Source organism: Psittacula echo (genome assembly GCF_963264785.1).
Source record: "Psittacula echo genome assembly, chromosome: 1".
NCBI classification, from domain to species: Eukaryota; Metazoa; Chordata; class Aves; order Psittaciformes; family Psittacidae; genus Psittacula; species Psittacula echo.
Window position 1 is genome coordinate 51020544 of NC_137735.1, and position 14262 is coordinate 51034805.

The 14262-nt window shown below is 36.1% G+C and overlaps 1 protein-coding gene across 2 annotated transcripts in view; it reads left to right on the plus strand.

Annotated features, from left to right (window-relative positions):
* The window catches only part of GRID2 (glutamate ionotropic receptor delta type subunit 2), a gene marked incomplete at its 5' end in the record, with an annotated part of 729364 nt that overhangs the window by 132322 nt on the left and 582780 nt on the right, over window positions 1-14262 (plus strand). For both annotated transcript variants that reach the window (XM_080624929.1, XM_080624930.1), the window contains one exon: window positions 12410-12565. In XM_080624929.1, coding sequence (XP_080481055.1) covers window positions 12410-12565 — 156 coding nt within the window. The remainder of the gene's footprint in view (window positions 1-12409; window positions 12566-14262) is intronic.

Genomic DNA, 14262 nt, shown 5'->3' on the forward strand with positions numbered 1-14262 from the left:
TGCAGGGTTTTTACTGACCACTAGTAAGGAAATCAAGTACCAGGAGTTATTGGTGCAAGAAGCATTTATATTAGGTAGAATTCTAGTGTAAGTCTTGTGGTGTAATATGGAAAATTAATTCAACATTCTGCCAGATAAAATGGGTCAAAGTATACTCAAGGTATTCTGTATAAATTGCTAATACTACAGTACTAGTTAATTAAAATGATGCAGTAATAATTAAGTGATACAGTAATAATGAGATTCAAAACCTGTCAACAAATTTTAAAGTTTTATGTCTAATCATATGATAAGCCTTCAGGCAAAGTCAGTGTAAGAATAGTTTACTCATCGTTTCCCAAACCGTAGAAGGACTTGATTAAGGCAGAAGTAACTGGAAAATGAAGCTAAATGTATCCACTGAAGTATTAAAGTGCAAAAGAGGGCAGAATTTGGATTCTAGAGTTGAACGTAATGTGTTCTTCTGCTTTGTAAAATAATTTCCTAATCTCATGTAATGTTCATATTGCCTACATACAGTGATTACGGGGGTTGTTTCTCAAAGTTGCAGAAGTAGTTTATAAGAAATGTCTTTTAAACCAGTGACCGAGGAGAGCTGCTAATACTAAAAGTGACTAGAAGAAGAATAGTATGAAGGTTATGCTTCTCACATGGATTTTCCTGTGCATTCATCACTTGAGAATTTATCAAATGTGACAGAAAATAAAATGCACATTCTTTACAGATACTGTTCTGCTGACTCAGAGAAAAAAAACTCTTGATCTGTTCCCAGGATGTTGGTAGCAGGAACTGGTTTAGGTTATACTAGTGCTTTGCCAAAAAGCGATTCTATTTTTTTTATGATAGTGGTGGGTTTGCTTGTTCTTTTTCATCTTTTGTAATTGATAAGAAAATTTTCTCAAAATGGCTGGTTACAAATAGCTGCTGTCAGAGTGCTTCTTTCTCACATTGGTTGACTCCTTACAAACTGGAATTGGTCAGTAGTGAATTGGTCAGTAGTGATCATGCAATAAGAACAACAGGTTTTATCTTTCCAGAAGAATCACTTCTGGATATTTTTTTGATTAATTTTCCAGTCTCTACATTGCATGTTTACATTTGAATATGGTTAATGACAGATTTTTTTTTCTTGTTTTTTGTGTATAATTTTAGCTTTTATTTCCTTTAGCTACTTTCCAGATTGCATTTGTTTTCTTTATAATTTAATTTAATTCTAATTTAGGTCAGATCTTAAAACTTAAAAAAAGTCGTTGCCTAAACTACTGGTTATCGAGTCCATTCAAGTTAGAATGATTTTCAAGACTTTGCACGCAACATTTTTGTCACCTTTAGCTTACAACCACTTCACTTAAAAAAAACCCAAGCAAAAAAAAACCAAAAACAAAAACCAAACCACGAAGCAAGAAAACAAACCAAAATCTACAACCTCTCCTCCAAACAAAAACCCTGCCGCCTCTGTTTTCATATGAAATTTTCAGGTAAAGCAGGATCTATAATAAAGGCATGCTTTCTGATATTTTAATATCAGCATTCTAAGATTATGATATGTGTTAAGTGATAGGAATAAAGACAAGTACTTTGAATAGTAATTTTTTATTAGATTCTTCTAATTACTAGTGACTAATTACTGAATGAGCAAGTCGCTGCATGTATGCTTAATATTCGTTATTCTCTAAAATGGGAATGTAATTATTCACTTGTGTATGGCTTTTTAGAACTGATTCTTGACAGGGAATAACTTAAAGCAAATGCATGGTTCTAGGTTTCATTAAAAAAAAAAATTCAGCCTAGTTTCTCAAAAATACTTGTGTATTTGGGGTTGAGTTACTTGAGTTTATAACAAATCTGGAGCTGGAGGTTAACATTAGGCTTCATTTATTTCTTCTGTGGTTATTTCTTTAAATTGTAAACAAGTAGGTTTGCAGCCTCAGGTTTGTAAATAACCTATTGCATGGCACTATCTTAGGAAGTCCTCTAAAAATGTGGGAAAGAGGAAGAGAATTTTGGGTTGAAAGAGGTGTCTGACACATCCACAGTTTATGGAAATAGCTCAGCTGCTGCCTTACTCTTACCTTTTTACTTTGCCTTCTTAGAACACAAAAATTATAGAAGCCAGTGAAAGAAACAGCTGTTCTTCATTCCTCATGCAGTTTCTGTCTTAAAATCAGAAATTATGACTTGATTTAAAAAAGAATATAAAAATTGCAGACATATATTGCACCCTAGAAACTACTCTTTAGCAGAACTTGACTACATTTAATTGACTTGCAGTGAGGCTTTGGGAAATGTAAATTCACAGGGATTTCATATTACAACATTATGATTTTCAAAGAGCTTTATATTGCTGAAGAACTGTAGCGTTATTAAAAACAAAGTGTGAAGTCAAATTGCAGCAGAGAATGCTAGGAATTTAAATTAGGCCTTTTTGGTTTTATTTCTTGTATCTCATGTAGAATGACATTAAGCTTTCCTTATTCTCCACTTCTTTTACCCTTTCTGAAATAGAAGCATCATTACCAGGATTTATTGGGTGAAATTTTTGAAATAAAAGGTTTAACTCAGCTTATCTGTGAGTTATATTCTGAGAGTCTGGGTTTTTTTATATACACTTGTAAATGCCAAGTTGTGAATGTAGAAGTTATTCTCTCTAACCATGAGTAAGAATTATGAGGATGATATTGCACTATCCGCTATAAAGAATAGCAAGGAATTAAAGTATTCAACATCTATGATCATCAAGTCACTTGGAGCCCATAGCCCTGAATATTTGGAGGCCAAATTTTGGAGCAACATGGGTTGTTCTTTAACCAAAATGGTGTAATACAGATTTAACAATTGAGGGGAGTAGCACTATTTTAGCAAAACCTGTACTGAGAAGTAAATAATAAACATGCTAATAGAAACAGGGTCATTTATGTGCTTTTTAGAAAGTTGCTGTTTCTTAAGGCATTTTTGTATGCATGTTTGTGTTGAAATTGGAAACCAATGGCTTCCAGATTTGTTACCCTCTGTGTAACATAAGAATGAAAGAGGCTACATATGTTAATTTTCAACTGAAATCTAAATTGCACTCTACAGGACAGTCCTGCCTTGGCAAGAAAATGGGCTAAATGACTATGAGACTAATTTGTTTGGTTTCTTCCAGCTCAGACATTCTAAAAGCATGTTTGTGTGTAGACTTCCGAATGCCTATCCTCCATCAGAATAAAAACCTGCTGTAAAGAACAGAAAAGCTGTTTAAAAAAAGGATTAATTTCAAAGTCAGCCTTTGCATTTTTAGGCAGACACATAAACCATTTTTTTGCTACTGCTTTCCTCCCTGCTGTTATTTAATTCTTGACTGTGGCATTCATAACACTGCACATGGTATCAGATTTTTAAAAGCAATATATTTAACAGGGATCTGTCCGTGATACCTGGGGGATAAAGAAAGCTAGATGGGGCTTTGAGAAATGTGGTCTAGCGGAAGGTGTCCCTGCCCATGGCCAGGGGTTTGAAACTAGATGATCTTTAAAGGTCCCTTCCAACCCATAATTCTATGAGTCTATGATATGCTTACTCAGCAGCTCTCCATCTTATTTTTTTATATTGGATAGGAGGCTGGACTCATATACTGTGTGGTACTCAAGAAATAACCTCTTATTCCGGTAATACCCTCCTGATGGCAATCTTTAGTGTCAACACCTGTATTTCAGTGTTGTAAACCAGGCTGCTTCTACTGCATGAAAAGATTCAACTATTTGCAGCAAAAGGCTCGTGTAAATTTTGAAATGAAGTACAAAAGGAAAAAAAAACCAAAAAACAAAAACACCCCCCCCCAAAAAAAAAAAAAAAACCAAAAAATTCCCAGAAAAATCTCACACTGTAATCTTTGCACTTTTACATCAGTGCGTGTATGTATGTAGGCATACATTTGTGTGTTAACATCTCTAGCATATTGGTAATCTTGTTCTTCAAAGTTCAACTGCTAATGGAGCAAGGTGCTGCAGCAGCCTTTTGTCATAAAGAAATGGTCTGGCAGCAGTCTTCCTCCATCTCTACCTAGCAGTCTACATAATTTGATTAATTAAAGCATTAGCTTGTCTTTCACAAACTCCAACGCAGAATTGCGTGTAGATGCAGAGCAATGAGTGTGAGAGCAGAGACAATAAGCAATGACAAATGCTTAACAACAATTTAGGGGGCTTTTAGGAGCAGTCATCCTTACTGACATTGCTGTGAGAGGTATTCTTGAATTCCCAGGCAGGGGCTAATAAAAGTGATGAAATGGTATATGGAGTGTTTGCTTTGGTTCTAAAACAGCATATAGGAAAGCTCTGAATGTACATCATAAGGTTTATTTTTAATATTTTTTTAAAGAGTGCAGATACTATTCTGCAAATTTATGATAATCACACTAACTTTCTGTATGTGATATTAATGTGGCAATAATATCTACAAAACCAGATGCTTTTCACAGCTAGACCCCAACTTGATAGTTATGGATATGATAGAACACATGAAAACTTCTCATTATTATCAGATCATTTGTTGCATAATGAATGTGAAGTTATTATCACTGTAGTTAATCACCACATCAAGTTTATAGTGGAACAGTGCGCAGAAGGTATCTTAATTCTTATGCTGTGAAAGGTACATTGTGTATAAAATGTGCTGTTTATATGATGATAATATTGTGCTCTGCTGCATCTGCAGAAGAAAATAGCAGTCTCCAGTGCCACAACAGGTGTCTGTGCAGTACTTTTCAATTTTCAGAAACAAATTATTTGTGGCTCTGCAATTTGTGCAATCAGTTGTCTATAAAAATGCAAGATGTATGTCAATTGTTATTCCTTTGATATGATAGCTTTTACACTCCTTTTCTGCTGGAGGATCACTGAAGTTAATGATACTGTAGAACAATTGAGAAGGGACTTTGTTATTTACCAGGAGTTTTTTCTAGAATTGACTTTTATTGGTTGCTTTACTGTGAGATTGGGACATTAAAAAACCCACCATGCTTCAGCAGAAGAATGGAGAGATTTTTCTGTATTTAGGTGATAACAGCACTTTTCTTACTTCCATTCTATTTGAAACAGACTTTGCCTCTAGCAGTTTTCCACATTAAAAAAGCTGTGAAATTTCTCATTCACCTCTTTGTTTCAAATATTTAAAGTTAGAAAACAGAAAACAACAAAGAGAAGGAATTGCTATATCATTTACATGATGTTCCAGCCATATAGCTCCACTGAGAACAGGGGGTTAATCGTTTAAAAAGGGAACAGAAATTGTTTATTTTATGGTGTAGCTCCCAGAGTGAGCAGAGATACCTTCTGCATTGGCTAAAGTTAAGTGGTACCATACAAAGGTGGCAGCACTATCTTAAGCTCAGCAAAGAGTCTCACTTTAAGGTATGACTTGAGAGAGGTATGTTCATATACCTACAAATGCATGCAATGCATTTGCTGAACTTGGGTGTGAATGGGAAAATGTGGTGGAAGACTCCTTCATTCTTCAGTCCAACCTTTTAACCTTTGGTTAAATTGTTGTGTCCAACTAAAGGGGTAGCTACTTCTATTCTTTTAATACCAGTAATATACAATTTGTTTGTATATGTCCACCAGAGTGCAGAAAAAGATGGCAAGATTTGAAGGGAGGATGGCTTCCCTGGAAAATAATGTAGATTTCTTTTTTTTATATATATTTTGGGGTGGGATTTTTTTTCATGTATTCTGATTACAGTCACAATGATTAAGTGTGGACTGTGTATTTACTAATTTTGCTAAATTTTAATTTAGATTTAAAATGGATGTAGTTATGGTTGATTAAAAAATGTGTTTTGGAGATAGCAGCAACTAGTATGCAGGCATATGTAATGTGTGGTCAACCACTGTCAGTGATCTTGGGAAAACTGTCATTGCTCATTGTGTGGCTTGGAAAAACATCAATTTTTCTCTACCAGAAGCAGACCTTTACAAAAGACTACTGAAAAGAAATTAATTACAGTAGGCTTGTAGTAGTAGAGGTGATCCTGCCCCTCTACTCTGCTCTTGTGAGAGCCCACTTGAGCTGCTGTGTGCAGTTCTGGTGTCCCCAACATAAGAAGGACATGGAGCTGTTGGAGCAAGTCCAGAGGAGGGCGATGAGAATGATAAGGGGGCTGGAAATCTTGCCTTTACCATTTGGTGGGCAGGGGAACATTACTTTCTCCGCAAAAGGAGCTGGCCCAGGTGCTCCTCAGCCTACCCTGCTGTCTCTTTCCTTGTCATCATGGGAGCTGTAAAAGTCTTGAAAAATTAAAATGAACAAACAAGTAGTGTTTTCAAAAATTTCAGCTTGGCCTAGATGCACGCTGGTGCTGATGAGATCCTTGTGCTCCACAATGGGGAGTCTCTAGGGAGCAAAAACATAAGTCTGATGACTTTAGATGCAAGGAACTGGCATTGCCTGAGCTACACCACACTAGCCCTGTGTGAGCTGGCCATGGTCTGCAAAGGCTGGCAGGGCTCAACTCCCAAGTCCTGTGCCATGCCTGGCACTCAGTGTGACATGTGACATAGCTGAGGACTCATCTACTGGAAACTCCCTCCTAATACAGAGGATTTTCACTCCCTTTGTGCTACAGCAACAAAATCAAGCTTACTGTGCCCTGTAGGGTTTCTAAAAGTTATTCAACTTACAAGAGAAAGGAGAAGCATGCTGATGTTTTCCCTTCATTGAAAAAATCAAGATATGATTGCACATACTCAATTGCCAATAGAGAAACTTAACAGCAGCTCTAAATGTGTCACAAGAGAAATTTAGAGTCTAGCTCTACTAATGCATGCTGAATGCCATGATAATGGGAGTTGCTTGCACAAGGAAAGGTCTCTGTGTATGACCTTCTAAATTCCTACATGAGCCAGACTCTCAAATGAGTCAACTCTCTCGTTCTTGTTGACAATAATTCTGTTATAATATAATTTGCCTTCTAAAGCTGTACATTAATTCAGTCAGACCCGATAGTATGTGGTATAGCCAGGCATTTCCCATTAGAGTAAAAAATGAATGTATTCTATAAAATTTTTCCCAACTAGACGCTCATATGGCCTAGAAATAACATGGGATTTTATTCTACAGTGTATCTAAAATATCAGTCTCCTTGATTTAAGCCTCAGAAATTAATGTCTCCTAACCTTACTTCATACTGGGGAGCTAGACCTGTGATGATGTGCTTGTAGCCTTGAAGGACGTCTCAGATCAGGATCGCCCTGAGGACTCAAACCCCCCAGCTGCCAGTTCTGAGTGTTAACAGTGTGGCCATCCTTCTCCCAGCAGGTGCATTAAGTTTATCATTCAGAACAATAATGCAATAACAGCAGTTGTGAAAATACAGTGGAATTGGATTCAGACACTAGAACAGGCTGGCAGTATCAGTGGAACAAAGAATTTTCATATAATTATCAGCTGCCAAGAACATCAGATAGTTGCTCAAAAAGTTACTGTGTTTTACACTTCCTCATTTGCTTCCTTTTCTCTCCAAACATTCATGGAATTGTGAACTGGTAAATTACTAGGCAAAGTGTATCTTATTTCTGTTGGTGAGATATGTGTGTGCAATGTTCTAAAGTGAAATGCAAACTTACATACTGAAATTGAACTGTGACCTCAGTTCACAATAGCATTTAATCCACGTACTCTCCCTCCTCTTTGAAACAAGGTGCTTAATTTCCTGAGACTAATATGGGGCAGTGAGGTTCAGAAATGTCATACTTTCATAGATAATCAAATTATAATACTTGAAAACACTGCAAGTTGTGGACTTTGTCCTTTCTCACTCAATAGAAAGATGAACATTGGTTTAAATATCTTCCCACTTCATCCTTCCAGTGATGACACATTTCCCATTTTCACGTTTTGTGGGACAGTTTCACTAGACTGCAAATTACTCTAGACGTAGCTGAAAATATCTAATTTGGGTTATATTTTTGTATGTATGGGTCAGCAGGACAAGTGATCTTTGTGAAAAGCCTTTCTGATAAGGTCATTGGTACTTGGTGGATGTATTGAGCATTTTTATGATTTGGTCTGTATCCATTTAAATTGACAAATTTCTGGTTGACATGGTCAAATGCAGATGAGATAGTTAATTAAACACAAAGAATTCTCTTCTAAGCTAGAGGACATTATTGATGTGCTGAGGGTTTTTAAAAAGCCGGTAGAGAATTACATTTGTGCTGTCCTCATCCAGATTCTGAAATAAAGCTGAAAGTAATGACATGCTAATAAAACAGGAGGGGGAAGCTAGTGCAAAGTAGTTGCTGTGTCAGCATGTCAGCTCCTGACACAATCATGGGAATACTCATTGAGTATAGTTAGAAATTACATGTTTAATGTGAGGCCTGTTTCAGCTGAGATGAGCAGTGAGGGCGGAAGTGAACAGTATCTATTTTGTATGATTTTGAAGACTCTTTCCAATTGCAAATAGTTTTGTTGCATCATGTTCTAGAGAGCGGATGCCTTACAATGTCTGTAGGAATAATTTGCTGCTTCTCCTCAACTGTTTGTTACTTTCTGTAGCAATGTTTCTTACAGACAAAAGTTTTCATTTTGGACACATACTCCAAATAAGTTTGCAGTCATTCCATTTCTCTCATTTTGCAGCTGTACATGAGGAAAAGAAAGTAAGAGCTCTCACTATGGGAGTAATTGTAAAGTGTGATACCCTTTATTTGTTCATTTGGGTTGTCTGTTTAACTAGGTTAAAAGACAATGATTGAAAGAATAAGTATCAACACCCCAGTGTGATTTCAGGCCTCAGAAAAAGAAGAAAATCATACATCATATGAAAGTATTTAACAGCTGAATTTTGGGCTAGCTGTAAAAATTTCAATAGATCTGTTTCACATCAGAAAATTCACTCCATTCAACCAGAGAATGATTCCTGAAACCACAGGAAAAAGAAAATGTTCTAGCAGTGTTAGCACAATCTAAACAACACCTTTAACCTTTTCATTGAAATGGCTTTTCCTTTCGAAAAAAACCCCAAAATAATACCCCCCACCTGTGTAATGTAGAGTAATATCTAGACACATGGAATATAACTGAATTAAAACGCAGGGACCTAAAAATGTATATATGAGAATAGGAACAATTTCAAAATTATTCAGGGTTTTTGTGGTTTGTGTTTTGGTTTTGTGTTGTTTGTTTGTGTTTGTTTTTCTAATTTTTTTTAACAACTGAAATTAAACTCTGAGAATCAATTATGAAATAAAATTTCTCTTATCACTGTCTGAAGTGTAATGTATGTGCTGCTGTGCACTGCCATCTCCTGAAAGGAACATTATAATCTTTATTATATCTTAAAAGCCTTTCTTTGTAGCTAAGTTAGATACTCTAATAAATAAGGCCTTCATTTCTGAAGGAAGACAAATTCCTGCTAGGATGCTCAGGTGAGAACTATAGTTACAACTCTTTTTTGCAGCATGGGTAGTGTGTTGTTTCTGTGAGGTAGCTTGTTTAAAGTGTCTGATGTACTATTGGCTAGAGGAGAAATGTTGAAATTTATATCTGATACATGGAGCCATAAATTAAATAAGCAGTGGTCAGAGCAAAAGTGGAACAATTGTTCTATAGTGAGAAGGAGAATTGTTTGCAAAGGCTGCTTGAAGTTTCATCTAACTGGGTTACTCATACATCAGATGCCGACAGAGGTAGGGTCCATGCAAGGCTGAGAAGCGGAAGCTAAAGCATAGGAGTTTATTAGGGACATCTGTGTGTGAAACAAAATTTCTCAGGAGATTCATCTACTAAGAAACTAGGTGCTGGACTGGCAAGTGCACTGTCTTGGGAGCAGTTCTCTCCTGCCCTGTGGAAGAGCTATGTGGCCGAAGAGGATTTTTTGTGATAGAACATGCAAAAGAAACAGTACATACCTTGTACTTTTCTGTATCTTCTACTCAATAAATGACCTGGATTGTTTTGGGGACAAAGCCAGGCTGAAGATGGCATTTCCCAGCTGTAGAATAAGAAGCTGTACTCTGCGGTGTTGGCTGGAATGTCTTTGTTTTGCCATACTGTTCTGCAGCGTAGGCGGCATCTGTCCTGTGCGTGTGCATGAAACCTGTGCATGTTCACTTCCTTCCAGTGTGGCATTTATTACAGAATTGCTCCACAGGGATAGAATTTGACTAATTACTATCATTATTATCCACTTTTTCTTTTTTTTCTTAATTTTAACCTTGTTACTTAGCAGCCTGTAAAATTGTTGCTTCAGATGTTTATTTATAATGTGTGCTGGACTATGTTGTCATCAGCATGTGTGGTTTTGGTTTGAACAATTCCATGGGATTAGAAAAAAACATTTTAAGGAATATAATTGGACAAAGTCTTTTGTACCATTAAGTGCTACATGGATGCACAAATAGTCATCCTTGTGGAGAAGACATGGTTTGCAGTACCTTGCATCTTTGCATACCAGAAGTGTTCTCAGCCATTTGCAGCTTTGCATTATGGAGCTAAATAAAAAAAGGAAAATAGAAATGGGGGCAAGAGAGAGAATGAATATGTTCAGCTGAGATTTGCACAGAGATGACAGGTGAATGAGGTGGAGAGGTAAAGAACAGCTGTTCCAGATGGCCGCAGCTTCAGGAGGGAAAATGCTAGAGTCAGAGCGGTCAGATTGTAGGAAGAGATGATGCTCATGTAGGATGAGTGGTGCTGGCAGGGAGATGAGTGTTAGAGGTGAGTGGGAAAAACACAGTAAATATGGTGCATGAAGTTTATTTCTCTTAAAGTAGACAGTTCCTATAAATTAATCTTTTTTTTCCCGTTCTTTTCAGCACTGATTGCAGGTATTTTCTTGGAAACATCAGTGATCAGCATTTTCTATTATCTTTGGCTGCGCTGCCTTAGTCGAGTTTTGTGTTGACAGCAGACACATATAAATAAATACATACATAAATAAACCTGAAAACTGGAGAAATTTCATAATTATTAAATACAGTTTTCAAAAGTCTGTTTTTAAAGCATCCCTTCTGTCCTTTTAATCTGCTGCCTAGAAATGAAAGCTTTAAAGGTGCTTGAAAATCTAGTAGCCCTGATTTCAGGGTTTGAAACAATATAACATTCTTCATAGGACTATGACAGTGTAATTTGAGCCATTTCTGCATAAATAGTTCATAGAAAAAGCAAATGTAAAATAATATGAAATTAGTGATGCTGAAAGAGCACTATAGTTTCAAGAGAGCAAAAAATCCTAAAATTTCTGGATTAGCCTTGGGAGTTCTTTCTCAGTACACCTGAAGAATTGTCTGTGGATGGACACCCTCACTCTGCCAACTCCTCCTGAGTTTAACAGTTTCCAGTTTCTGATGTGCTGCTTGAAAGTTTTTGGGGAAAAGGCGCAGAACAGTCACTTTCTGTCATATGCATGAAGGCAGAAACTATTTTAATTAACTGCTTAAACTTAATTTACTGACTTCAAGAATAAGACATTTCGCTGGAACAGTTGTTTTACAAATCCAATCAGAATTATATGTGAAATAGTTTATATCAGCTGCTGACCTGTCTGTTCATAGAATCATAGAATGGCTTGGAGAGGACCCCAAGATCATCTAGTTTCAACCCCCCTGCCAGGGGCAGGGACACCTCGCACTAGACCATGTCGCCCAAGGCTCTGTCCAACCTGGCCTTGAACACTGCCAGAGATGGAGCATTTACCACTTCTTTAGGCAACCTGTTCCAGTGCCTCACCACCCTCACAGTAAAGAACTTCTTCCTTATATCTAACCTGAACTTTCCCTGTTTAAGTTTGAACCCGTTACCACTTGTCCTATTGCTACAGTCCATGATGAAGAGTCCCTTTCCGGCATCCCTGTAGGCCCCTTCAGATATTGGAAGGCTGCTATGATCATGATTGTCAGTTCTAAATCCTTTCCTGAGTGTTGCGACCATTTTAGGCTTATTCTCAACTCATTTAAACTTTATATTTTTTAATTGTCACTCGGCATGATATTAAATATATATCCTTTATAGGATACATACATATCTCCTATAAATAATATATATATTTAATATATATTTAATATATATCCCTAGTTGCAGTCATTCAGTATACTAAATGCCACTGTTGGAAGGGTAATTAGTTCTCATTTCTTAGCCATGTTCCTAACAGATAACTTGTTTTGTGTTTAATTAGATTTCCCCAATATTTCTAGCTGGAATCTATGCATCTCTTCAATTTATATCTTAGTTTTTGTAAAAATGTAGAAATTCTATATATTGTGAAGCTCTGTGTTGAGACGACTGCTTTTCACAAGTGAGTGAAAAGATGATGTTATAGTGTAAAATGTCTTAATGCTTATGATGAACACATTGGGATACTGCAGGTGAAAGGTGCAATGTGATTTTTTTGTTTGTTTTTTGTTTTTTTGTTTTTTAATTTCCTCAGGGGCAATTTTTGATGAATCTGCCAAAAAAGATGAGGAAGTTTTTCGAATGGCAGTTGCTGATCTCAACCAAAATGATGAAATCTTACAAACGGAGAAAATCACGTGTTCAGTGACATTTGTGGATGGCAACAATCCATTTCAGGCGGTTCAAGAAGGTAGGACATCTAAACAGATTTTCTGCTGTTGTTTCTGCAGAGACATGCAAAATACTACCTAGCTTTATAAGAAATTTGTAAGTTTTGCTGGCTTCTTTATGTATAGGATATAAAATATTGCATATAATATTGGATTTAGCCGTTATGGTTTGTGTTGGAATAGTGACTTTAAGCTATAAACTTGGATTTTATCTATTTTGTAAGCAAAAGCTCTTGAAAAAGTGGTAGAGAAATCAGATACAGTTTGCCTACATCTTCTTTCTTTTGCAGGCTGCTTTGAAGTTATTGTCAAACCAATAGTCTTTAATTTATGATGTCTTATACTAGCTTTCAGTTTAATTTCATATATCTAGCAGCACCTAGTTGGAAAACATAGGTTGTTGTGTGGATAACCTTTTCAGCACATACACCTGAAAAAGATAGCTGTTTTGTAAGATGGATTAGAGACTCAAAAAGCAACCTGTGTCCAATATGATTTTGTACTCAGTCCATCCTTTGTCATTCTCCAATTATTGGTCAAGAGATGAGGATGTTGCTCTGGGCTCCTGTGATAGCGGTAGGATGATAACGGGACTCAATATTTGAAATCCCTCTGAGCTGGATTAGTAAATCACTGGTGTGACTGAGCAGTTTTCATACAGCTAAAGGCAGCTGTATGAAGTCTTTAGAAATATGGATTCAAATTTATTTTCTAAACATTCGTTATTTCTTTATTGTTCTGGCACACTAATTTCTGTCTGAGACGGTTGATTTTATTGTAGGTATATTATTAAACTTTTCTTAATGAGAAAACAAAATTTTGATGCCTTTTTATATCCTCGTTGGCTCTCTATTAACTCTTGATGTGGAGCTTGAGATTGAAGCAGCACATGAACATGCACAGTTGCTCTGATACTTGCGAAGTCAAAGATTAGTACCTACTTGGCTTCAATGGACTATTTACAAGGCAATGTTAATGAAAAAAGCTTTAATGCTTGGTGACTACTTTTTGTCAGTGACATTCTTAATTTTTGAGAATTTAAGACTTTTTTTGTTTTGTTAAATTTTACAAGTGGATAGACCTGTATGATGAGAAGCATTGCAGTCTGAGCTTGATATAAGGGTGAGGCAGAAAAAGTTGGAATTTTGAAAATATTCCAGTCAGAATCAAATCTATTTTAATCTTTAAAGGCCAACATAAAAACTGAAGCTACTGGATACTTCTAGAATCCAGAAGTAGAAAACGGGTGAGGTCAATCTTTTTTAGATGATTTCTGAACTGTTAGTATTTAAGCTTTTTTCCAGTTCATCCAGGATGGATAATATTAGTTGATGTTCTGTGATTAACATTGATTAGCACTGAAACTTAGAAATTAATTTCCTTTATCACTGTGGTAGAGCAGTTGCAAGTTACTTCACAGAATGATGTTTTAAGCAACTTACTTATTTCTAACTTAAAGAAAGTAGGAGCATCTAGTGAAGTAGAACATTCCAAATGAGTTAATGACCCAATATTTCAATAGTTAATTACTTATTTTTTGCAAAACTTGTATTTGTAATTTCTTGGCAAATATCTTGGTATAGCCAATATTTGAAATGTGAATCAAGTAGATTTGATATAAATTTTATTACCATGTGATGGAGAAAAAAGATTTTTTGTGATTTTGATGAGCTCAAGAAAGTATTTGCCACTAAAACCTGTTTCTTGTAAATGCATG